At 37.7% G+C, this 27,715-nt stretch overlaps 1 protein-coding gene across 3 annotated transcripts in view; it reads right to left on the reverse strand.

The window, feature by feature from the left end:
- Positions 1-27,715, reverse strand: part of ctnnd2b (catenin (cadherin-associated protein), delta 2b) — an 89,644-nt gene that overhangs the window by 29,077 nt on the left and 32,852 nt on the right. For 2 of the 3 annotated variants that reach the window (XM_067362156.1, XM_067362158.1), the window contains exons 5-10: positions 25,054-25,220; positions 22,095-22,629; positions 21,746-21,889; positions 19,175-19,424; positions 16,169-16,225; positions 1,015-1,147 (exon numbers count right to left, since the gene is read on the reverse strand). In XM_067362156.1, coding sequence (XP_067218257.1) covers positions 1,015-1,147; positions 16,169-16,225; positions 19,175-19,424; positions 21,746-21,889; positions 22,095-22,629; positions 25,054-25,220 — 1,286 coding nt within the window. The remainder of the gene's footprint in view (positions 1-1,014; positions 1,148-16,168; positions 16,226-19,174; positions 19,425-21,745; positions 21,890-22,094; positions 22,630-25,053; positions 25,221-27,715) is intronic. The other variant, XM_067362157.1, reaches the window with a different exon arrangement.

Consider the following 27,715-nt stretch of genomic DNA (forward strand, 5'->3'; position numbering starts at 1 on the left):
TCTCTGTTGCTTGGGCGACAGCTATTTTTTTGCATTTGTCTTCAGTTCTTCGCATAAGACAAAGGAGACAAACCTACGTGTTTCCTCAGGAATCCCTGGTTGATACAGAACATACAATACTGATGAATAAGCACGCAAACTGAATGCACTTTTTGTTTATATCATGTAACGTACACGTATTTATGGACGTAACCACAACAAAACAATACATTAATCAGGCATGCGGCAAAAAGACAAGTTAGCTGCCACCGGATTTGAATTTATGTTGTCAAATCAACGCGGATTTCAATAAAATATTAAAAAATATGTTGTGGAACTATCATAAAGTAAAAAACATTAGCGAACTGTTTTCATAGCGATTTTAACAAATCTTTTTTCGGAGAACATAAACGTATACATGAACACAAGATTAAAGGCATAAAACAAGTGATTATTTATTACTAAAATACTGTTTACCGTAAAAAAAAAATACTTACATTTATGGGTCTCTCTGCTCGCTTGGTCGGCCATGTTGGAAATTTATCATACCCCTTCGTCTGAAGTGTGGTCCCGAAAAATCTTCATTTGAAGGGCTACCTGGCCCTTCCCCCTACCCCTTCCCCTCCAACCAAATGAGAATTGGGACACCCCTACCCCTTCACGTGAACGCGCGAAACAAAGGGGAAGGGGTAAGGGGTAGAATTGGGATTGGGCCTAAGACTACATATTAAGATATTAAGTTTAGTTTCCTAGTGTGTGCTAGTTTGTTCCCTTGTTTACTGATTATGTTCACCTGTCTATCATTATGTCTCCCTGTGTATTTAAGCCCTGAGTTCTTTGCCTCGTGTTGGAGTTATATTCTTGTATTTCCCTTCCTGGATTATTAAATACTGTGTTTATTGTTCACTCTGCGTTGTGCATTTCTCCTTTTTGGATTTACTATTGCAATGCCTGACACTCCACTGCAAAGATGTATTAGTACATAGCTTATGTAGAGCATGCAGAATGTGTTTGATGTTGCTATGCAGGAGTTACCTCTGATTTGATCTTGTTGTCTCCAAAGCACAAGTGCTGGAGGTAGGCGGCAGCATTGGACTGTACCGATGGAAACTGGTGCTGCAGCATTTGGATGACCTCCGGCAGTTCAGGATCCCTCCAGCCAAATTCCCTGAAGAGGGACATATACACATAAAAGTTAACATGGAGAAGCGTTCACATAAAGAAACAATTTAACATAAAAAAAAGAATGTTTGTGAAGGTTGTCTATCATAAAATATAACAGCATATTTCTCTTATATGGTGTATAAACATTATATATATATATATATATACATATATAATTTAATTCTCCTCTCTGGAGTCTCTGAATGTTTCTCTTCGCAATTAATCAAACCGAATGCAACATACTCTAACTTTCTGCCAACATCTGTGATCTCCCGCTGTCAAATGCACTAGTTTTCTCCTTTGAAAATTGTTAAGTTATACTTATTAACATAGAAACGAATGCCAATAAACAATGAAAACAAATTAACCTGAAAATATGATGTATGACAGTGCTTTTAAGGAGAAAAAAAAGAAAAAGAAAAAAATACCACATGAGAAACAAAGGTTTTACAGATACCACACCTTAGCGATCATTTTTTAAATTCAGATTTTCGTGCTTTCTGCAGAGGAACGTCAGATCACAGACAATGACATCTTCCCAGAAATGTCGGCCTTATAACGGGAATCAGTGACAGCTGTGCTATTGCCTGGAGCAGTCCTAAGGTGCCTGGAACCCCATAGGGGAAGATCTGCATTTCCTAAACCCCTGAGTCCCGCGACTTTGTCATTAGAATATCAGTACCAACACCGTGATTTAGGAAAGCAGCAAGAACAAATTCAACATAGCATCCTGATGTCTGCTGTGAAAATACACACATACTGCACGTAGGCAAGAGAGGAGAAAATTGTGCTTGACATTCAAGTCTTTTTCTCCCTCTCTTTTCCTCCGACCAGCAAACACTGTCTCTATGCTACTACCATGTCAGAGGCTGTCAAACAAGAGGAACTGATTCAAATAATAAGATTCAGTATGAAAGAGATGGGGCGGTAATGATAGAAAGAGAACACAAGGAAGGATGGAATAGAAGAGAGGAAAAATAAGACACTGGTGGAGGCAGAGAGAAAATGCAATGCTGCCAAAAAGCAACATGATGGACAAACATTTCTGGGTAAGAGGCACCATGGGAAACATCTATTGTAGCATGTCCCATTTCTCTCTAGCACAACCAGTAAACCTGAGAGGGCAATTGCGGTCATGAAAAGAAGAATGGGATCCATTGGGAAAAGGTCAAAAAGGAGATAATCCTGTAAGATGGGCACTTTGTTTTCACTCGCTGTATCTTTGTTGCTTTTTATCATTGTTTAACCTTGAGAAATGAATGCGTGTTTAAATCACATCTCACTAAGCTCCTATGTTGAGGGCTTTGTTCACAAAAATAGGGAACCAAGTACATTACAGAGGGTCGGAATTGCCCAACAGCCCACAAACTCTCCAATGCATTAGATGCAATGACAGCAGGCTGTCATAAATCACAGGAGCGTGCTAATTGATAATGTTTGCGTTAATCAGTAATTAAAGCGTAACACAAAAAAAGGCTGTAAAATGGATGAAGTTTATATGTTAATCAATGTGGCGCTGTCACACAAGTCAACTCTAGGTTAATTAGTGTAAATAAATTTTTGACAGAAGCTCTAAAATGACTCTGTTAATTAACTAGTGCACTAAAGTGAAATTATTCATTCAGTGTTTACCCCATATAGAGGGCAATAAAGCAAAAGGCATGGCCCCAATGCTTTACCAGCTTCTGAGTTCATCAAGAAGTGACATTTGTGTTTAACAAAGCAAAAGGCTAAAGCTAGTAAGCAGCTAATGATAATGCTGATAATACAACCAATAACATTATACAACCATATAAAAACCAAGCACCTTGTGAATGTGGTACAACAGTTCAATAAACAATATGTAAGATACTGCTGTGTAACTTACATAAGAGACTAAATATTTTTGCTCCATCTTTTAAAATAATTTCAAGTGAAGACACTGCAGAATTATATGTTGAATCTCTGATGAACACAATGAAATGGAACAAAACGAAAATTTTCTTCTTGATTCGATCACATAATTTGCCATTTTTAACATAAGCGGGAACTATTGGAATTGGAAATTCACAGAAAATAGCTTACTTCTGCATTGAAAAATAAAGTGGATACACAGTCTTGTACCTGTCTTTTTCCCGATTTCCAACTGCAAGCAAGTTGGTGGTGTCAGTGACGATTTTTTACTAATGTAGAAAAGGAACAGGGAAATATCTTTGGCGCCAAGGCTGTTGAAGAAGTGGGAAGTCTCAGTTTTGCTCTACACCCATAGATAATGCAGCATCACAGCATGAACGAATGCATACATACATAAGTGATGAGAACTAAACGTGTAGTAATGATTTAAATGTGCATAGCAGGGCGCTCAGATTTATTAGATATTTGCTGCTCTAGAAACCGACTGTATCATTTATGATTAAAGTCAGAATAGTAATGGCACCCTGCTCGTCCTCAGTCGCATCATTAAACCTGAATCATTCCCAGCAGGCCAGTCCAACAGGGACACGCACATATGCAGAGTGCAAGCTGCTGCAGCCTGGTGACACTCCCTCCTCTCTGTCAAGTCTGTCACTGGCAGCCAAATCCTTAACCTCCCCATTATGACAATTAATGCCTGGGTGAGGCCACTCCCTCAGCACAGCTCCAGTCACTGTGACAGACCGTTGAAGCAGGGATGAACTTACCATTAATCACCAAACATGAATAATCGAACGTCTGCTCAGAACCCAGGCCTGCAAAAAATGTCATCCCTTGCCAAAGCCGGAGAAGGATTTGGCTGGGAAATGACTCATTCACGCTACAGAGAACAGAGAGCTCTTTCGTTATGTGCGCTCTCAGACTTGAGATTTCACCTCTCGTGGTCTGACATGGAGAGATGCTGTGGGTGGGTGGCTGGTCTACTAATAAACCGTTTGTCCCTTAAACTTCACCTGCAGGATCCACCACCTACAATTAAACTAAGCTTTGACCTTCATTCTAACAGTCAGAAACAAGAGAAGCTCTGTTCCAAAACCTAGTGTGCTGCCTATAGACAGTGCTTTAAGTTATGCACACAGACTTTAACAAAAAACAGGAGAATTAGCATTTGTCCTTCTAGAGAGGGTGGGAAATTCATCGCTCATTGGAAAAAATACATTAAAATGTATTTATTTTACCCAATATTTGTGTATGCTATGCATTTTCAGGCTTATTAGAGAATCATCCAGTTAGCTTAATAAAATGCAAATATAGAGTGCTGCAGGAATGAGCAAACTTTTGGTTTCATTTCCCCAAAGTCAATAGGTTTTTTGAATGGGTTTTTTGGTTAATTTGGTTAAATTGGGTAATTTGGTTAATTACCCCAGTTGCAATTTTTTTAAATTCATCTTCTCACTACTCTGCTATTACAGCCTTGTTATGTTTACTCACACTCTTGCAAACTATTCTAACTTAGACTTTCCAACTTTAAAATTTTAAAAACAGATTGAAATAGTTGTCGAAAGCTTAGTGATGGTGACGTTAAAGCCATGCCAGCGGTGGTGTAGTTCTCACTTTAGCTTTTCACATCTGGCAATTGTATTTAGGCTTCAAAATTTCTAAAAGTTGCCTTAATTTGTGATTACCTTGATGAACAAAGTGTGTAAGAATCAGACTTTGTTGGTCACAGAGCTTATTTTCTGCAATAACACAAAAGCCAAAGGAAACATTTTTTTTCAAGGGAACCAGGATGATGATCTTCTGGGTTGGCTTACAAAATTACGTCACTCTATTACTTTAGTACTCTATTACTCTATTAAACTCATCTTAGTCTTCTGTGAGAATCTTTACTTGTGTGGTGAGGTTCATTGACTGTATGCTGCCTATATATGCAGCGGGGCTGCTGACTAGTTTTGGAACAAAGAGAGAGAGAAAGAAGTGGGTCTTCTTGTCCATTGATTTATAAAAGGTTTGCTAGGCATGCAGCCTGAAAATCCTTCAGCAGAGGTTGATGTAACATTTGAGCACTCACTGGATTGAGACAAACTCTCCTGTTTGTGACAGGTCTTTGTTTGGGCTTTTGTTCTGGTTCAGTCAGGTGAGCCTATCTTTCATCCCCATAGCAGAAACATTAACACCACAAAACCCAGCTTCGTGTTGCAGCGCAACAGCTGAAATAACCCTCGGGGCCAGAGGAAGAAGAGGATAAACCCCTTGTGGACCACTGAATGTTTCGTGGCATAAAAAAAAGCCAAATAAAAGCACCATAAATTATGCATTCAAGATGCTTGACTGAGCGTGATTATTAGAAATAGAGTTAATGCATTGGTATTTTGAAAGGGATGCAGCAGAGGTAAATCTAATAAAGTCTTTATGTAAGATGCACATGGATCCTCCTCAAAAAATAAAAATGTCAGTTTATTGGTAAGCGGCTAATGTGGGGAAATCAGCAGCATACTATGATAGGATTCATATTAAGCATTGTTAGCGAATCTACTAATTTTATCATAATATATGAATATATAAAGCACTGCAAGATAGTAACAATAGGTTGTTTGCAATCACGTGGTTCTGGTGACGCGCAAAATACCGGTGGAGGGCAAGCAGTGAAATTTAGAATGGAAGAGATGGAGAAAAGTCCTTTCTGTGCTGGTTTAGAAAGTTATAAACAGAAAATCACAACACATGCTGGATGTGATCTTTATGTTATGAAATGAGCAACTTTTCCACTGAATTGAAAGACTTTCCTGCCATCGAGGAGGTAGATATAGAGAATGTGAAGCTGCCCTCACGCCGCGTTCAGTTCTAGTTTGGATTTGTTTATATTGCGCTGCCTTTCTGCTAGTGACGTTAGGGCAGTATTTTTGATTTTCTGTCACGATTGTGAAAAATGTCACCATTGTAGGTAATTTATGCTGAATCGAGAATCGCAACAGGAGCTCACACCATCGTTCAAAGAAAAAACTGGACGGTGTAATACAACTGTTGCCTTTAATACGTGTAAAAACACACTAAGAGAAGCAGGTTGAGGAGGTGACGGGAAGACATCTAATAATCTTGTCACTGATTCAACCCACTGCATATCACCCAATAAAATAATCACATATAGCTGAGTGTTTTGAAAGTGTTATCTTTGTTGTTGAATCGACTTCTGTCAGCTTGTTAAACATTTATTTATTTGGACATTTTCTACCATATGATGGCTGAAGCAGCAGTGCGTGACACTGTTCTCATGGTAACCAGATCAACATTGTGAACTGAATACTACAAAACTGAAGTGAAAACACCAAATTATCATTCAATGGGATAAAATAGCTTCTCTTCCCTACAAAAGATACCATGAAGAATGTGGATATTTAACAAATAAGGTAAGCAGGTATCCATCTTCATTTCAGTATCAGCAGACGCAAAACGCTATTAAAGGCGACGACTTTTAAAGGTAAAAAAATGATATAAGTTATAAAAAACGGTATAAGTTATGTAAACAATATAAACACCTTCTGGGTTCTCGATTTTATCGATTTGAGCAACCATAAACGACGCAAAACATACGAATTTTGAGTTTTTGATAGGATTCCTATATAGAAAAATCACTCCCTGCCCTCCAGACTCATTCGCGCTGCTGCTGTGACGTCATGTGCAAACAACCCATTCACTCACAAATTATAAAGCACTGCAAGATAGTAACAATTCACTCACAAATAACGATGTTTACATATGATCTTAAACAGTATGTTTTTCTTTATGTGTCGATTTTAAAATTCTGGCCTATACAATAAGACAATAATTATTTTCATGTTATGGGCAATAACCGATAAATGGCTAATATTATAAATGTATACTACTATGTAGTATTAAAAAACTAAAATAAATAGTATGAATGTTGTGTCACAACATTATAATGTACAGTATTATAGAAAAATAAAAAATATTAAATAAATAAAGAAGAACAAATATTCCTTTAGAAATTTCAACAAATGATAGAGAAATCATAGATATATAGTGCATTGTTATGTTTTAATTACAATTGTTTAATTAATGAACGTTTATCTTCCTCTATTTTCAGCAGTGATTTCATTGGCAAGGTTAAAGGGGCTCAATGTAAAATTCAGAAACCCTTGTTATTAGCGACACCGGTGGCTATTAAGTGCACTGCAGCCAGCAACTTATTGCTTGAGCTCGTGTTCGTGCATACGTAAAGTAGAAGAGACTGAACGTGATTCAAGGCCCCGATATACTCACGCCAAAGTTCCTTTTCGTCTTTACTTAGAAGTAAAATTAATTTGGAAATACCTTTTCAGCAATGTACTGTTAATGAACATTCAGACGGCGCCCACGCTGCTGAGAGCGACGTTTAGATGAATATGTAAATGTGAACTGCGAGCTTTCCTATCAAAAACAAAAATGAAAGTGGTGTCGTTTTTTTCGCGAAAATAATACAAGAAAATTCAAACGATGCACTCAATTAGTCAGTTCTCTGTCATGTCTTGCTCAAAGACAGAAGCGGCATTGCTAAGTGCCACATGTTCAAAGTGTGTGTAGCGCCAACATATCTGCCACTCTGCAGGCCTGTTTTTATGTCATACAACTAGCTTCTGGCATTACGGGCAGATGAATAGAGAACTTACACATGCTGAACAGAGTAAATAAGACCAGTCACCAGCCCATGTAATCACTGCAGCTCTAGCTTGTGGCTTAGCCGCTGAAGCGTGCACACTGTTAAAACAAACACTCTAATGAGCATAGAGCTCCTCTGTCCTCTCGGCTTGCTCCCTGGCTTTCCTATTCAAACAAGAGCAAAGCGCTGAATAAGCTTCACGCACATGAAACATGCACTTCATGCACTTCCATTCTGGTGCGTGCTTTTGTCTGAAAGAAAATGAGTGCTGTAACAACAACATGTGACAGCTCAATCAAAGATGGTGTGCATACAAAAGAAATGTGGGTTCATGGATAAAGGCGATGTTGAAATACCTTTTTTCTATCCCACCTTAAAGGCACAGTCCAGCCAAAAATGAAAATTCTGTCAGAATTTACTCAGTTTACTCATGGAGTTTGGAGCGGAATTATCTGCTTGTCCAATCAATGGAAGATTTGGGGAATGTTTGAGAAATATTTGGCAACAGTAATTGTTGATCAGCTCTGTTTACAGTTGTTAGTTACACATTTCATATTTAAAGTCGCAATGAAATCAAAATTGACCATTTTTATTTTTATGGAATATGTTTATTATAAATGATTTATCCATGCACATCATTATTTTTTACTAAAGTTGATCACAATTTCCATTTCATGCCGACTTTAACATGATTTACCCAAGTAGTACCTTGATTAACATCCTTATTTGGTCATCCACAGCATTCCTGAGATACACTTACAGACCTGCCAGCCTTGGAAAATTTTTTCGAGTACCAGTGTGACTGGACGGGGGGGGTAACATTTTTTACATTTTTGATAATACAATACACAAAGCACACAAACCCATCTTCTTTAATCTAATTTTGACTGTTAAAGTTTTTTTTTTAATTTGATTTTTTTAAAAATTTTACTACACCTGCTCAAAAGCATTTTTTAATTCATGATTAATCTTGCATTGCATAATGTGTGCTTATACAAACCACAAGTAAATCACATTCATATATTTAATATGGACAAATTTTTTTGTTTGCAATTTCAAGAAGGCTATATTTACATACAACTAACCTGACAGTTGAGTCGTTCATACAGGTTTTGTAATGAAAACTAGTCTACAAATTAAAGGGATAGTTCACCCAAAAATGAAAATTTGATGTTTATCTGCTTAGTGCTTACCCCCAGTGCATCCAAGATGTAGGTGACTTTTTTTCTTCAATCGAACGCAAATTATGATTTTTAACTGCAACCGCTGCCGTCTGTCAGTCAAATAATAGCAGTAGATGGGAACTTCAACTATAACAGTAAATAAAACTTGCTTAGACAAATCAAAATTAAAACCTGCGGCTCGTGACGACACATTAATGTCCTAAGACACGAAAACGATCGGTTTTGTGCGAGAAACCGAACATTATTTATATCATTTTTACATCTAATACACCACTATGTCCAACTTCGTTCAGCTTCCTGTTAGTGAGGTCAAAAAATGCGTTGTGATGACTGAAGTGATGTCTCGCCCATATACTTCAATGAGCGCGAGACATCACTTCCGTTGTCAGAGCGCGATCAGACCTCACTAGCCGGAAGCTGAACGAAGTTGGACATAGTGGTGTATTAGAGTTAAAAAATTATATAAATACTGTTCGGTTTCTCGCACAAACCGATCGTTTCGTGTCTTAGGACATCAATGTGCCGTCACGAGCCGCAGGGTTTAATTTGGATTTGTCTATGGAAGTTTTTTCGACTCTTATTGTTCAAGTTCCCAATCACTGCTATTATTTGACTGACAGACGGCAGCGGTTGCAGTTAAAAATTATAATTTGTGTTCGACTGAAGAAAAAAAGTCCTCTACATCTTGGATGCCCTGGGGGTAAGCAGATAAACATCAAATTTTCATTTTTGGGTGAACTATCCCTTTAAGAAACCCTTACAAAATAGTAAACATTGAGTTTACATGTGATTCATTTAAAATACTTAATTTATTATTCCAATATCCAAATATGATACTAAATCCCACAGAAAAAAGGGTTTCTATTTGTAGCGTGCTGTCTTTGAATTATAAACAAGACAAACATTCGCTGAATAAAAGGTTAGCCAATACAAACATATTTATAGAAAACAGTTGACAATGAATAGAAAGGACCAATAAGAGCAAATGCATCGAGTATTCAAGAATATCAAGAAATTAGTCATATAACGAGGGGTTGTGTTAACTAAAGCATTCGTCATTTACCGAATCTTAAAAACACAGGTGGATAGTTAAAAATCTTTTCTGACAAAAAAAATAACACAAGCAAGAACAAATTTTAAACCAAACACGGCAATTTTCATTTTACCTCTCTGTGCGCGCACGCGTTTGTGTTTATGAGAGAGAGCTCGCGCAGCATTGAGACAACGGTCATGTTAGGTAAAATGCACAAGTAACTAATGTGCTAGTTTTCATACAAAATAAGTAGACTATGTAACATAATTAGTTACTTTAGTTAGTATTAACACAATAACGCAACACATGTAGGCTATATATGTTTCTCAACACTGAGAATAAATAAATAAATAAACGCCTGTTTCTCCAGACTCGCGCTTGTCAGTCAGTCACACATCACAACATTTTCTTAATCAGCGATTTCAATTTTATTTATATTTGTTGTTCAACACTATTTGTATATTATACACGTTTACCTTAAGGTGTCAGAAGTACCAGGGACGTGCACAGGAATTTTGAGGGGCAGTTGCTCTGGCCTAAAAAAAGGGCACTCTCTCTCCCAGCCATCCCCCCCCCCAAAAAAAACAAAAAAAAAAAAAAATCACGGGCTATATGAAGGACTGTGAATAACCATGGTATAAGCGGAATAATTGACTGAATTGACCGAATCACGACCTCAGGTGTGCATTATTTTTCTAATAATTCAACGGCCCGTTGTCAATTATTCCATAATTGAATCACAGCTTAAATAGTGTTTTGACATCGACAACCCAAGTGCATTTTACCTCAAACTTGCGTCTAGTTAACTTTCTAAAGTAGCAATCGCTTCTCGGGTCGACATTAACACACTGACAAAATTATATTCAGAATTAAAAATATTTTTATAACATTTTTTAATGTGTGCTTGTGTAAAGGTTTTCACGAGATACCAACCTTTCGTGAACTTGCTTCCAACACGCGTTCTCATGGAGGCGCGGTGTGCACGGAGGGGCTGTGCGCGCGCGAGTATGTGAGAGAGACGCGTGAGTGAGAGACGCAGGGAAATGAAATACAGCTGAACGTTTGCTCTATGAAAGACATTGACAAAAACGAAAACTAAGGACATTCAATCTCTAATTTTATTTTATTTTAGTTAGTTTTGCCAAACACACATTACAGTTTTAGTTAGTTATCGTTTTTTTTTTGTAATGCCTCGTTTTTATTTTTATTTCAGTTAACGATGATGTTTTTCCCACCTAGTTTTTGTTTTTTCGTTCGTTGTCGTTAACGATTATAACCTTACTCACCTTTCCGACAACGTTAAGTCGTCTCACCCGACAACCGCGACAATCTCCTTCTAGTGCCGCTCATGCAGGCTCAGCTCAGGTGCTGGTGGCGTGCAGCGCTGTAGCCACGTAAAGAGTTTGCCCTTCCCCTACTGACTTTCACTTTCGGACGGGTGCCCGAATATGGAAGTGAATGAGGCTTTGCGATTATTATTATTATTATTTTTTATCTAGGCCTACGTGAAATTCTGCATCCATTGTACGATTTTTTTATTTATTTTTTTCCACCTCGGAAGGGCAACGTAAGTCGAGAAGGGCATATGGGCAGTTGCCCGGGCAACCTGAGCAACCCCCCTGTGCACGTCCCTGAGAAGTACCATGTCTGCTGTATTGTCCTCGATTGAGAATTCAGTCACAGACGGCGGCCGCGGGAGTGGAAGGAGGGATCAAGCGGGATTTTGTATTGCTGTCGATTTGCAGTCTCTTTTTATTGATAAGCTGTACGCATGTGTCAATCATCCCCTCTTGCTATTTATGGCTCTGTATTTAGGGAAATGAACCCAGCGCTCAGATTGGTCGAACTCTTTTGCTGGATTTGAGTACTAGGCGTGCACAGAGGAGTCACCGGGTTTTTACGTAGTATAGAATGACAAATCGTACCAGCGTACTTTGAGGTCAAAATGCGTACCTGGTACGCAAAATGCGTACATGTTGGCAGGTCTGCTCTTAGGGGGTCTGAACAATGTTCATATCAATATATAATTTACTTTAGATTTTTTTTTAGGGCAGGTTAAGGTTAGGCTATATTGTTCCAGAACCAACATAATATGTTCTACTACAGTAAATCATGTTGTAGGGCAACTAACCAGCAGTCAGTTTGAGATTACAGATGGGTAATTCTGACAGCTCTCACCCTACAGTAGAATGAACCTCTAATATACTGTTTTGACAGCCATAAGAGGAACTGGGGACTCAGAGAGCTGCTAACAGTCACATAAATATGATTTGTGCAGCCAGGAGAGGTAAGCTCTAGCAGGGTGTGAACATGCGACCCGCAGTTGACCCATTATTTAGGAAATAGTGGTCAGCAGTGTTGTGGATTCAGCACACACATGCTTGAATGGTCCTGAGAGGAGGCTTGAACTGTCTGCAATGAGAGAGGTCAGGAAATGTCTCTGTCACGTTCAGTGACCACTTCATCTCCTGCCACCCACTTAGAGCACAGATCAGAGAATCAACACTGCACTTCGCAGCTCATATATCAATGCAGTGCTGAACGAGGCAAATGCTTCTGACATTTTTAAACATAAATTTGATGTCCACAAAATGGTCAAATAAATCTTCACATCTTATATTACTAGTATTATACTGGAATCAAAAGAGTTCTGTTGAATCACAGAGGAGCGTATGCCTTATGACAAAGGTGCAAGTCTTGTCTGTAATATTTTGATGGATACAGAGGATTCTAAATCTCTGGAAAATGACATTATATACATAATTAAAGGTGCAGTAGGAGATCAGGGAAATGCTAACGTTAGCCTGCTAGCATCGAAAGCATCCCACCCTCCCTGCAAATCTCCATCCAAAGCCACGTCTCTTCCAAAACACATGAACACGCACAGCGGCTCTCGGCAAAGTGTCACAAAAGACGGCATTTAACTACCTCATATCACAAACCACATAACATTACAATAATAATGAATGCAAACAACTTAGAGAGCTTGTACCTGACTGCTGCAGATTCATTTAGGTGTTGATACTGTTGACATGGAAACACATAATTCCAAGTCTGACTGAACAGCTCCGGTTAGAACGTCACGAGTTGCCATATCTTAATTACGGTAGTTATGGTGTGAACGCAGCATAAGCTCATTGTTTTGATTCTGTAGGAACTGTAAAAGGTGGCTGCTGTTTGTTTGCGGTGCTCCGTGACTGACGTCTGTCTACATAAAGTCTGCATAGCATGAAACGCGCTGATGACGTATCATGTATGATGATCTATCTATCTACCTATCTATCTATGTATGTATCGTTCGTTCATTCAAAAGTGTGCGATCCCTAAGATATTTGCATTTTTGAAAGAAGTTTACTAAGGCAGCATTTATTTGATCAAAAATACAGTAAAAATTTTCCAAAAATTACAGTACCAAAAATTTATGGTAATAATAATAATGGTTTCCTATATATATATATATATATATATATATATATATATATATATATATATATATGCGTGTAATTTATTCCTATGATGGCAAAGCTGAATTTTCAGCAGCTTTTATTTTAGTCTTCAGAGTCACATGATCCTTCAGATATCATTCTAATATGCTGATTTTGTGCTTAAGAAATTTTTTTATTATTATTATCAATGCTGAAAACTGTTGTGTTGCTTTTAACAGTTTTGTGGAAATCATAATTTTTTTTTTCATATAGAATATGAGTAGAAAGTTCTAAAGAAAAGGATTTTGGATTAAACTGAAAAGAATTTACTGTCACTTTTTGTCAATTTAAAGCATCTTTCCTGAATAAAAATATTAATTAAAGTGTGTATATACAGTGGTTACGGAAAGTATTCAGACCCCCTTACATTTTTCACTCTTTGTTATATTGCAGCCATTTGCTAAAATCATTTAAGTTCATTTTTGTCCTCAATGTACACACAGCACCCCATATTGACAGAAAAACACAGAATTGTTGACATTTTTGAAGATTTATTAAAAAAGAAAACTAAAATATCACATGGTCCTAAGTATTCAGACCCTTTGCTGTGACACTCATATATTTAACTCAGGTGCTGTCCATTTCTTCTGATCACCCTTGAGATGGCTCTACACCTTAATTTGAGTCCAGCTGTGTTTGATTATACTGATTGGACTTGATTAGGAAAACCACACACCTGTCTATATAAGACCTTACAGCTCACAGTGCATGTCAGAGCAAATGAGAATCATGAGGTCAAAGGAACTGCCTGAAGAGCTCAGAGACAGAATTGTGGCAAGGCACAGAAGGTTCCTAAGAGCACAGTGGCCTCCATTATCCTTAAATGGAAGACATTTGGGACGACCAGAACCCTTCCTAGAGCTGGCCGTCCGCCAAACTGAGCTATCGGGGGAGAAGAGCCTTGGTGAGAGAGGTAAAGAAGAACCCAAAGATCACTGTGGCTGAGCTCCAGAGATGCAGTCGGGAGATGGGAGAAAGTTGTAGAAAGTCAACCATCACTGCAGCCCTCCACCAGTCGGGGCTTTATGGCAGAGTGTCCCAATGGAAGCCTCTCCTCAGTGCAAGACACATGAAAGCCCGCATGGAGTTTGCCAAGATGGTGAGAAATAAGATTCTCTGGTCTGATGAGACCAAGATAGAACTTTTTGGCCTTAATTCTAAGCGGTATGTGTGGAGAAAACCAGGCACTGCTCATCACCTGTCCAATACAGTCCCAACAGTGAAGCATGGTGGTGGCAGCATCATGCTGTGGGGGTGTTTTTCAGCTGCAGGGACAGGACGACTGGTTGCAATCGAGGGAAAGATGAATGCGGCCAAGTACAGGGATATCCTGGACAAAAACCTTCTCCAGAGTGCTCAGGACCTCAGACTGGGCTGAAGGTTTACCTTTCAACAAGACAATGACCCTAAGCACACAGCTAAAATAACAAAGGAGTGGCTTCACAACAACTCTGTGACTGTTCTTGAATGGCCCAGCCAGAGCCCTGACTTAAAGCAAATTGAGTATCTCTGGAGAGACCTAAAAATGGCTGTCCACTAACGTTTACCATCCAACCTGACAGAACTGGAGAGGATCTGCAAGGAGGAATGGCAGAGGATCCCCGAATCCAGGTGTGAAAAACTTGTTGCATCTTTCCCAAAAAGACTCATGGCTGTATTAGATCAAAAGGGTGCTTCTACTAAATACTGAGCAAAGGGTCTGAATACTTAGGACCATGTGATATTTCAGTTTTTCTTTTTTAATAAATCTGCAAAAATGTCAACAATTCTGTGTTTTTCTGTCAATATGGGGTGCTGTGTGTACATTAATGAGGAAAAAAATGAACTTAAATGATTTTAGCAAATTAAAGGGGGTCTGAATACTTTCCGTACCCACTGTGTATATATATATATATATATATATATATATATATATATATATAATTTAATTTTTTTTATTTTTTTTCCTTCTTTTTTTCCCTTAACATTCATGTTCAGGTTTATAATGCATCTTATCTTGTTTGACTCATTTCATTTTCAATGCTGTCCAATGGCACTTTTAGCATAGTTTTACTGTACTAACACTAATTGTAGCAACTATTCTGACAAAAAGCATAGTAAATGTTTGTAAGAAATATTGCAAGTGCAGCCTCACTTAATAAACTTCAAAATGACAACACAAACTAAATCCATCTCCATCTTAACATGTTTTGTTGCCAATACAGTGAATCTATTATCCACAATGTGGTACACAACAACATAATCATGGCTGTTGCTTGCATTGAAAGGAAGACAATGGTGTTAAATAAAAGTAAAAAGAAAGGATAATAAGCATGCTTTAACATAAAATGATAACAAAACGATGAATAACAACACAACAGGAGACACACACACACACACACACACGCACACACACAATGTGATGCTTTGCAGCAATGAACAAACTCTGGTTACCTATGAAGTATCAATTCTCCTGGAAAAGCCAACAGAGATTTGAACATCTACTCTTCGTGTAACTATGACTGATTTCTATAACTCTATTAATCTAATTAATCAAAAATGACTTCAGACCACAAATTAATCTTTCTGTGGATGAATAAAGGCCTAGTGCTCTTCTTGTAAACACAATGCAGAAATGTTGGAAGGAAATCCATAAAAAAACATATTCTGACATATTCTGTAAAGCAAAGCTTGTCTCAACACAGTCATGCTGCCCAGGCATATGATGTTGAGTAGAGAGGAGAACAGTGCTTTTGTGGATGAGGAGTAGAAATGTAAATAAATGTTGGATTACTTTGTCATTCTTTGCTCGGCTTGATTTTGATTCCAGACAAGGAATTCAGGGTCGTACCTATCAGGAGACAGGCAGAGAGAGAGACAGGGTAGGTGTCTAGCACAAAGGGATTTGACATTTTTTAAAATAATGTATTTACGCTTAGCTGTCTTCTTGCTGCTGCATGAACATATTACACATTTGACTCTCAACATGCACTACAAAGTTTATTTGTTGCTGGTTTTTATTAAAGAGGGGTCTCACATAATGGAAAAGAACTCCCATCCATATAATTCCAGTGTAAACTAGACATTATAGACTGCAATAGCTTATTTTTGGGAGAGATCAGCTTTCACATTTCCAGTTAGTGCAAGTACTGATATATGTTAATTCCTTTGCAGTCTACTTTTAGAGAAAAAAACAAAAAAACAAAATACATTTCTCAAGACAATCATCCAGATCAGGGGTTTTCAAACTTAAGTTAACATAGGATATTAACTGAACATTACAACAATAAATAAGCATAACACAATTGCAAAATTTTACTTTTTTTCATTCTGCTTTCTAAAGACTGATTAGAAATTTTAGAAATTAATCACTATTATTTTTTTTCCCTTTCTATGCATATTCTCTGTAAAACTGCTCTGAAACAATATTTATCTGAAGAAAAAACTGAACATTAATTTAAATTGAATTTTTGTAAGATTTATATGTCTAACATTACTGTGAGTAAAACTCAATACGAAGTAAATACTCTCCAAAAGAACAATGACAATAAAAAAAATCTAATTTTGTAAACATGCTTCTTATATAATAGTACTAACATTTCTAGGTACAAATATTTCACACAGTAAAAATGAAACATGAAAATGTATAACTGCGATCATCATATTTATGGGTCCTTGGAGTCATTCAAAAAGTTTGAAATCCCCTGATCTAGATGTTACTGTTTCTTCATAAGACAAACAAGGAGTAATAATGCAGTGTCTTGTTTATATACAATATTTTGATACAAATGATCTTTTAGTTAAAAATACTGTTCTCTATATAATTTGCAAGGATTTTGTGGCCGGTATGGTTGCCAGACCCACCCTTTAATATACCAAACACAATTAGTGAACCAAAGATAAAAGACGACATTGTTTGACATGTTCTGAAATTGTCTGTGCATATCTGTGCATTGTTTGCAGCCAGTAAATGCAATGCATCACACGTCATACCACCTCCACCATAACCACTAGCAGTGAGAAGACATGGGAGAAAAACAAAAGAATGAGGGGTCAACAAAAGGGATGGCAAAAAAATCAACAAAAACAAGGTCAAATCAGCAGAAAAAGCAAGCAAACAAAAAAAGAGAAAGTCATACAGTACTTTAGTTCACAAGAGATGATCTTCAATGGCCTCTCAGCACATCAAATTAATGTCACACGATAAAACCAAAAATATGCTTAATACCAATATAAAGATAGAGTGAAAAAGGTGAAACTGACTACCTCTCTATAAAATCATGCGCTATCATTATAGAAGAATGTTTACTTTTGTGACAAATGTGCAATAGGTTTTTGTGATTTGGACTTTTGTTAGTATAGAGTAAACAGGCAATCTGAGGTACTACAGGAAGTGAGGTCATGTGAAGTCAGATTCATGCTGTAGTGGAGAGTGGAATAAGATGTGTCACCCCCTTAATCACGCAAACTGCAATTTTTTTTTTTTGGTATTTATTTATTTTATTTTATACATGTGACCATGCCCATCATATAAAGCTGCTTGAAAGATTGAAAGATGCAGATAGGGAGAATTTTAATTAAATTTCTTTAAATTTGTGCTGTCAAACGATTAATCGCATCCAAAATAAAAGTTTGTTTAGAAAATATGTGTGTATATTTATTATGTATAAATATACACACATACATGTATATATTTAAGAAATATTTACATGTATACATTAGGGGTTGAACCGACTAATCGACTGGTCGACTTTAATGCTCTGCCGTGACACTTTAAGCATGATGTCAACTAGTCGCTGGTCATAGCCTATAGAGGGCGCAGCAGGATAAAGTCCACATTTACGCTCCATATCCAACAGTTACTGAAAAATAAATGCATACTCCAAAAGCACTCCACAAGATGTATTTGATTATACCATCTGGATTCTCAATATTTATCGGATGAATGTTTGTTTTAAACAGCTTATTGTACAAGTAAGTTAATCGCAATTCTAAACTGCGCTGCTACATTACATACAATATATATATATATATATATATTATTTATTTTTTTGTTAATATATACATGCATGTGTGTGTATTTATATATACATAATAAATATACACAGTACACACACATATTTAAATCATTTGACAGCACTATTTAAAATATATTTAATATGGATGAATTTTATTATTTTATTCAGCAGCACAACTGTTTTCAACAGAGATATTAATAAGAAATGCTTCTTGAGCCACAAATCAATATAATTAAGTTTATTTGAAGTACTGGAATAATGTCTGTTGAAATGTAGCTAATGTCAGCTTTGCTATCACAGGAATACATTACATTTTAAAATATATTAAAATAGAAAACAGTTATTTTAAATATAATAATATTTCACAATATTTTTTTTACTGTAGTTTTGATCAAATAAATGCAGCCTTGGTGAGCATAAGAGACTTCTTTTAAAAACATTAAAATATTTACCCCCAATGGAAACGTTTTTTTTTGAGAAGTCATATTGCTATGGCTCTGTGTTACAGATGCTTTATTCTGGATTCAATTGACATCAGACATCCTGAAATATAATTAGCTGTATCACTTCTCATTTCCCCTTGCCCAAGGACAAATTAAACTAAACAATGACACAGCTTACACCACTCTCTCCTACAATGTCTTCATTGACAACTTGTGCATGTATAGCTTTATTTGATTTGTTAATCACACAGCATGTCAGTTTGACTCTAATTCTCACTGACTGAGTGAGATCTCTGAGTGCTGTTCCTTCAAGATGTATTAGACAGTGGGAGGACTCACCTGGGGTCCTTCTGGATGCTGTCCACAGAGGGCGACCTGACCAGCGTAGCTTCCGGGGGCAAAGCAGGCCCCGATTTGCTGTAGGGCGAGTCTGTGGAGGGGCAGAACTGTAGTGTACGGTAGGGGTTGGCATAGTCGGCGGTGGAGGCACCAGGGCCAGTGGCGTAGCCGGCACGGGGGAATGTTCCCGTGGCGTTCTGGCTTCCCGTGCGCTGCAAGGGTATGGAGTCAACACCGGGAGAGGAAGGGGCTACAACAGGAGAGTAGGGACAGAGCAGAAAGTTCAGGACCTGGTCACAAAACTGGTTCATTGGATCTTTGGGTGCAGCAAGAGGTGAAAAACGTTACATGTTGACCAGGTATTACAATCATAAGAGAGGAGGAGAAGGACAGAAGGAGCAAAACAGAACAGAAAGGATATTAAACCATCGAAATAACAAACTGACCCATAATGATAGCTCTTCAGTAGGTGCTTTATTAGCTTGTCTGACTGTCAATGCAAAACAGTTTTTTTCTCTCTGGCCTGCTTTTGTTCAGATTTGAATAGCTACCCAGAAACCACCACTGATGGCTGTTCATCCTGACGGCAGAGTTTTCCAGCTGACTGGAGCTCAGAGCCGTGCTGGAAACATTCCCGCTTTAAAGTCAACATGAACGTTTACTTTTTTTTTGCTTTTTTTTGCACAAGCCAGGTGTGCACGATTCATCTGTACACATTCCAAATTAAAAAAAATAAATAAATAAAAATATTTTATATATTTTTCAATGTCAGCACCAAAAGCTATATAAAACAGGATCAGGATAAACAAACTCTTGCAGCATACTAATTTGTTTAAGATACTTAAATTTGATTTTAAAAAATGTCCTGGTTGGACCTTTTTAAAAACATCTTGTAAATCTTTTTACATCATCATTCCCTTTTATTTTTCCATGCTTCCCTTCTAGCTCCATTATGGTATATAATGCCTATTTTCACAACCAATCAATTTTGAAATTATACCCTACACATAGTATAATCCATATACAGTTTGACCCGAAAATACATTAGGTTAAGGCAGTAAAATGAGTTATGAACAGTGTTTGATGTTGACTTTCAATACCAGTCAGGTGAACAAGCTTGGTGGAAAAGGTTCAAGGTAAAGTTCACTCAAAGTTTAAAATGCTGTCATCATTTACTCACCCTCAAGTCATTTTAAACCTGTATGGCTTTTTTTCTGTGGAACATAAAAACAGATATTTTGAAGAGCGTTGGGGTGAAAAAAAAAGTGTACTCCAAAGACTTTCTTTGTATGAACAAAAAACACTTTCATTTTTCAAAATTATTTCCTTTATGTTCCACGGAAGAAAGAAAGTCATACACATTTGGAACAACATGAGGGTAAGTAAATGAGTAAATTATTTTTGACTGAACTGCTCCTTTAAAGGATTAGTTCACTTCAGAATTAAAATTTACTTATAATTTACTCACCCCAGTGTCATTCATGATGTTTATGTCCGTCTTTCTTCAGTCGAAAAGAAATTAAGGTTGTTGAGGAAAACATTCCAGGATTCCAAATTGCAGTTTCAATGCAGCTTCAAAACGCTCTACACAATCCCAAACATTTATATACTTTTTAACCACAAATGCTCATCTTGCACTGCTCTGCGATGCGCAATGCATTACATAATCATGTTGGAAAGGTCACGTGTGAAGTAGACAGAAGTAACGATCCAAGTGTCTACAAAGCGAACGTCAAAGTCAAACGCTCTTTACAAAAAAGGTAAAACAACGATTTTGGATGATTTTAAAGTTGGAGAAGAAAATGTTTTTTACCCTTCCGCAGGACTTCCGCCTACATCACACGTGACCTTTCCAACGTAATTACGTAATGCGTGGCACATAACAGAGCAGTGCAAGATGAACATTTGTGGTTAAAAAGTATATACATTTTTTTTTTTTTTTTAGAAAATTACCAATCGTTTCGCAAGATAAGACCCTTATTCCTCGGCTGGGATCGTGTAGAGCCCTTGGAAGCTGCAATGAAACTGCAATTTGGACCTTCAACCCGTTGTACCCCTCTGAAGTCCACTAAATGGAATGTTTTCATCAAAAAACTTAATTTCTTTTTGACTGAAAAAAGAAAGACATAAGCATCTGGGATGACATGGGAGTGAATTAATTAGCAGGAAATTTAAATTCTGAAGTGAGCTAATCCTTTAACTTGCATACATGCTTGTTATAGTTGTACAAGTAGAAACCCATTTAGCCTGCAAATGTGTCATATGATAAGTGTAGGAAAGTGTGTGCTTTTATAGTGTATAGTTGTAATGATATGTTATAAAACAAAATGTAAATGCACGTAAATTTACTTTAAAACCTTTAAAACAAAACGTGTTCCTATCTAATACTGTTAAAGTGATAATGTCTGGTGGCTCACTGCTATTAATTGGGCACTTGGGAAAACATTTCTATTTTGAACAAAAAGTAAGCTGAAAGTCTTTTATTTTCATAAACCGAGTCATTATGCTCTAGATGAAAAGATTTTGTTGATGACTTTAAATTGTTAGAGAGCCTGATGTCTGCCATCTTACCCTGGCCTTGGTTGAAGTTCCTCAGGGGGGCTTTCTGATAGACTCTGTCCTCATAAATGGGGTCGATGTGGTGCTCAGGAGACTGCAGGGGTCTGAGCTCCGAGCCCAGGTGACTGTGCTGACTGCTGTACGAACCCCTGGAACCTACATCATGGACAAAGGCAGATTCTCAAGCACCATTAACCACAACAAAAATGCTATAAATATACTCTGAAAAAATAGCGTCAAATTCTGATCCATCTGTCAGATGATATCAAGCACCCGCTAAGTGTGAAAATGACCAGTTCTTATGTGCTTTTGGTGGTGATACTACCAAACGGAAAGGCTGTATCCTGCAAAGAGCACTGACCTGCCAGACTGCCAGGTCTCTGGAGTGTGGCGTTGGCGTACAGATCATGAGAGATTTTGTACTGATCAGTGGTGTGCAGCATTCGCTTGGTGGGGGACAGAGTGGCGTAGCTTCCTACTGCAGCGCTGAGCTGGTGTAGCGGAGACGAGCTGGAGGCATTGCCCGTTCCGGCCAAGTGCAGCGGTGAAGAGGACCCTCCCGCCGCCATGTTGATGGGAGAGCTGGTGCTGTAGGACTTGGCAAGTCGGCTCGGGGACTGCTTGGGCGACGACACCCGCGCCAGAGTGGCGTAGCTGGGCATGTCTGAGGCTGAGCCCAGCCTCTGCAGTTTGGAGGGGGAGCCCAAAGCCTGCATGGAAAAGGGAGAGCTCACTCGCTGGGCTGGTAGAGTGGAGCAGGAATAGTTTACAGGGGCTGTTGGTAGATCGTCAGGCATGTGGAATGCACTGCCATGACTCTGGGCAAAGGAGTCTCGAGAATGGGCCCGGGCGGCTGTCTCTCTGGCAGCCAGCTGGGCAACACGATTAGACGTCACCTGGAGGTAAGTGACATGTAAAGAGCTAGAATTTCACTCATCTAGGAGCTATGAGCTAAGTGTTGGTGACCAACATGATATTTTCAAGGGAAAAAAGGGTGAATTCGCTAAATGCTTGCGCCACTTTTTGCGTGTGGTAAATCAACACCTTGCAGACTAGTATAAATACAAATGAGTATTTAAATTAAGTCACTGTCATTCTTTTGAATTGATCTGATGTTTTTGTGCACTGTGGCAGTGTTAATCTCGTCAACAAAATTACTAATGAAAATGTTTATTTACAAAGAGTTTTTTGATCAATAAGGATAAAATGAAAAAAGTGCAACATGATGATAATTAAACATTTTTTAATTAAATTATACTATTGACTAATATAAGTTGGGGGGGGGGGGGGGGTTATTCATTTGTTCCCACATTTTAGTAAAATTGTGGTACTAATTTGTGATTGATATTGTGGCTACGATTTAACTAAATTAAAATGAGGGAATGAATTAGTACAACGAGGCCATGTTTTAACTAAAACTAGGAAACTAATTAATAAAACATTACCACAAATGAAGTTGTGGGAATGAGGTCTTAATTTATAACCACAATATCTATTTTTTCCACGCATGTCTGTTTGTATCTTGTGGTATTAAATATATATATATATATATATATATATATATATATATATATGAAGAGTTCAGATGCAAAAACCTTTAAGTCCATCTGACATGTTTTCTTTTAAATTAGCATTTTTTACCAGGATCCTATGTTTAAGTTCAGTAATTTCACTTTAATGGCAATGAAATGGTTATTAGTCAGTTATTGAAATACCTTTGTGGCGACCAGGGCGGGCGAGAGCCGTGAGGGAACGGCGCGAGGCCGGTGGCGCGAGTGTTAATGAGCTTCACCTGGGAGGCGCACCGGCCTTGAGTCCCTCACTGAGGAGCTCCGGGATCATAAAAGGAGGAGCGACGACAGTGAAGGACGAGAGAAGTCCAGGCCTGGTCCTCTCTCATCCTTCACGGTAGTCGCTCCTCCTTTTATGCTCCCGGAGCTCCTCAGTGAGGGACTCAAGGCCGGTGCGCCTCCCAGGTGAAGCTCATTAACACTCGCGCCACCGGCCTAGCGCCGTTCCCTCACGGCTCTCGCCCGCCCTGGTCGCCACAACCTTATTTACAAAAATCTCAATTTAGTCAATTCACTGAAATTTAACCAATTTGTCTGTCTTTTGCTGCAAGTCCATGAGTGCTTTTTTCACAAAAACTCTAAGTCCACCTCTTTGGGCAACAAGACATAGTAAAACATCCATTTGTGTTTACAGCAGCAAAAGGGACACTGTTGCGTTTACTTGCTACTCACAAAATCCTTTCATTGCCACTATAACGAGGGACAAAACATGATAAAAACACGCAGCGCGCCAATTGAAAGTTGGCTCATTCGCACACCGTCATTCATCTTGAAATCATATTATTCATTTTGCGTCTTCCGATTGGTTCTTCTGTGGACTTAAGCCCTGTTCACACTAGTGAATTTTCGTTTTTAAAATGGCTTTTTAAAATGAAAATAATCCTCGTCTACACAATATCATTGCACTGCTGCAGCCATGGAACGGCAGCAAAGTTCCTTGATTATTACGCCTGAATGAGAGTATAGTTCCTAGCCACATCAGCCTAGAAAATCACAACTTTTTATTTTCTGTCGGTCTTAGTACGATTTAACTACAGAAGAGTCAAGTTTTAAATAGGAAAAATATCAAAACTCTTTGGTCATTTTTAAGCACGATGCTAACGGTCTAATCAGATTCAATTAACTATGCTAAGCTATGCTAAAAGTGGTACCGCCAGAACCGGAGATCGGCTGAATGGATTCGAAAACGGTAAAACTCAACTGTTTAACTCTAGGGGAGTTGGAAAATGAGCCTTTTTTCAAAAAAAGTGGAGTGTTCCTTTAAAACAAAAAAGCACTAGTGTAAACAGGGCCTTAGAGTCATTTGCTGAAAAAGGGAAGTGGCGTTTAGCGGTTTGTCAATGAACCAGTATTTCTGATAAATCAATATCATTATCTAATTTTTGACGGAGGTGGCATTTAGCGTTTTTTGCATCTGAACTCTTCATATATAAATTACATAAAATTATATAAGATGTTTGAATATTCTAAAAATGACTAAAATAAATGAATATGACATAATGAAATATTGACTACATTTAAAGGATGTTTTCATCGAAAGACAAAAGCCATGACTGAAAAAAGGTGTAAAAATGATCGCTGATCGTGCACTAAAAAAATAAATGCGGCTCATGCACATAAACGACACTAATAGCGGACGCAATTCTTAGTGAATTCCCCCAGAGGGTCTTCTCGTAAAAACAGGGTGCAAATAACATACTTTAAAACAAAAAGGTAAAAATTAATTTTTAAAAAGAGATGAATCCCCACCTGATTATAGCTATGTAAGGCTCCTCCCACCTGACCACTGCGCGGGGGCTGGGAGGCCGACAGGTCGCCGAGGGCCAGGGTCTGGTTGCTATGGTAACTGACTGGATAGGGAAAGGTGCCCTCTTGATTATTGAGCTGCAAAGCACTCTGAGAGAGGATGCCTGGTCCTGTGAAGAGGAAATTTGGGAGAAAGAGCAATGTTATTAGTTTGACAATCACTCTTATTTATATCCAACAGAGATGAAGGATTGCAGTTGGTCTTCTTTCTGACTATGTATTTGCATACTGAATTGTCATTGATTTTGTCATCTTTGCATATATTTAACCATGTATAACTTCCTTTACAGTGACTGTTGATTCTTGTGTGCAGCCAATGGAAAACAAGATGCATGATGATTGCCATGACAATGTCAAAGCGGCATGAATCAGCACTGCATTTACATCTAAAATCTAAACTTACATAAAACTTTATTTCCTTCGCAGCCTCGCAAGCTCAGGTATTTCCTTCAGGAGATGCAAATCTTGTTACCCTCTCTTCTCTGTCCATATAATTCCCCTCACCTCATTTTACTTTTGTAAAATTGGTTAATTGCTTTACCATTTCATCTCATATTCTTTCATTGTCTTCCAGCCTCCTCTTTTCTCTGTTTTACTTTCCTTTATACTGCTCATTATTTCAAGCCTCACAGTGAGTAGATGGACAGAAAAGGAATGTATAATTAATCACTGCTGGAAGACACTCAGTGAGCACACATTCAGCAAAACGGGGTCAGCATGAACAGAAATCGCAGTCCCTTTTCTTCGTTCGGCCCTCCTGTGCTGTCAGCCTGACACTGTACCAAATAGCAGTGATTCCCAGTCCTATTTAGTCTTAAAGTATGTCTCCCACAGACACATAAATAAGGCACAAGTACTCCTAGAAAGGTGTTCATTTACACTGCATACCATTCAGAATGATCAGAGCACATGATTAAACTGGACACTATAAACATGATTCACTTTGAAACATGCTGGGGAAAAACCAACTGATGTTTGACTCACCAACTGAAGCAGTTTGAGAAACTTGCTTTATAAATGTATTTAGTTTGATTGGATGAGATATTTAATATAATAAAAGTGTAAGTGAAACGAAAAACTGTTGAAATATAGAGCACGTTATATTATATTCAAAGGAGGCTATAAGCATATGAATATTTCCATTTTGCTAGTTTTAGTTGAAGTTAAATGTGGCTTTTCACTATATTCAATTAAAATTCTACATATATACATTCTTATATTTATATGTTATATTCATAAATACACCACTGTTTAAAAGTTCGAGGTATCGTTTATGTTTTTGATAAATTAATACTTTTCTTTAGCATGAATGGATTAAACTGATCAAAAGTGAAGGTAAAGACAATAAATGCTGTTATTTTGAATGTTCTATTCATCAAAGAATCCTGGAAGAGTATCACGGTTTCCACAAAAATATTAAGCAGCACAGTTTTCAGCATTGATTGATAATAATAAAAAATGTTTCTTGAGCACTAAATCATCATATTAGAATGATTTCTGAAGGATCATGTGACACTGAAGACTGAAGTAATGATGCTGAAAATTCTACTTTGCTTTAAAATATGTTCAAATAGAACAAATTTGTAATAATATTTCATAATGCTAATGTGTTTACTGTATTTCCATCAAATAATTGCACCCTTGGTAAGAATAAAACAATTCTTAGGAGCACATATCACCTGTATGAACAGAGACGAATTTAAATGCTGTTTAATCTCTGACAGCCTGCAATGTCGATCACGACGGCGTGTGGTTTGTGTCATGTTAACCGCAGCTCATTGCTGCACTCTCCTCTTCTGAGGATGTCTGACAGCACCAAAAAATCTTTTTATCAGTTTGAAATGGCCTGACAGAGCATTATTGTCTGTTTACAAAACATCTACATGACACATGCTGTAAGATTAATCAAAATTATGAACACCTTATTTTAGTGATATTCACATGCTATATTTTCATTTGTGATTTTGTTTTAAACAAAAAACAGGCCCCAAATATGAAGATTAAAAGAAAACCAATAACTGTCTGTGGTCTATGAAAAGATTTCCAATTAATGGACACACAGAGAGAGAGAGAGAGAGACTATGTGACAGTGTAACTTCACAACGATTGAAGATGATAAGTGGGTCATTTCAGATGGGTCATTTCAGATGACCCAGTAATTTCAGAAACTGGCTGACTGCGGTTATTGAAAATGGCTGGAGTTTACTACTATAACCACTTTAGCCACTATCAGATTCAAAAAGAGACACATTTACAGTAAGAGCTGAAAGTTTCATAAATGCATTATCAGACTTCTGGTCCTTCTCCAGTCTCAACCCAAGCGTCTCAGACATCTTAAGATGCCATTTGCTGGCATACAGAGTGGTTGTGCGGTGGACGATCTGTGTCCAGGTGGCTGGTCACTTATCTGTTTGGGGAGTGGGGTTTTATCTGCACACAAATATTTCAGCTGAATAAATAAATTGATAAATATTTCAGATTAATTCTATTTATAACTCACAACAACTAGAGAGAGTGAACCCACTACAGGCAAGTAAATAATACAAAATATACTGTCTTGTAAGATGGTTCATTAAAAACCATTAAGGGTCCATGTATCCATGTA

This window comes from Chanodichthys erythropterus, chromosome 16 (genome assembly GCF_024489055.1).
Source record: "Chanodichthys erythropterus isolate Z2021 chromosome 16, ASM2448905v1, whole genome shotgun sequence".
NCBI lineage: Eukaryota > Metazoa > Chordata > Actinopteri > Cypriniformes > Xenocyprididae > Chanodichthys > Chanodichthys erythropterus.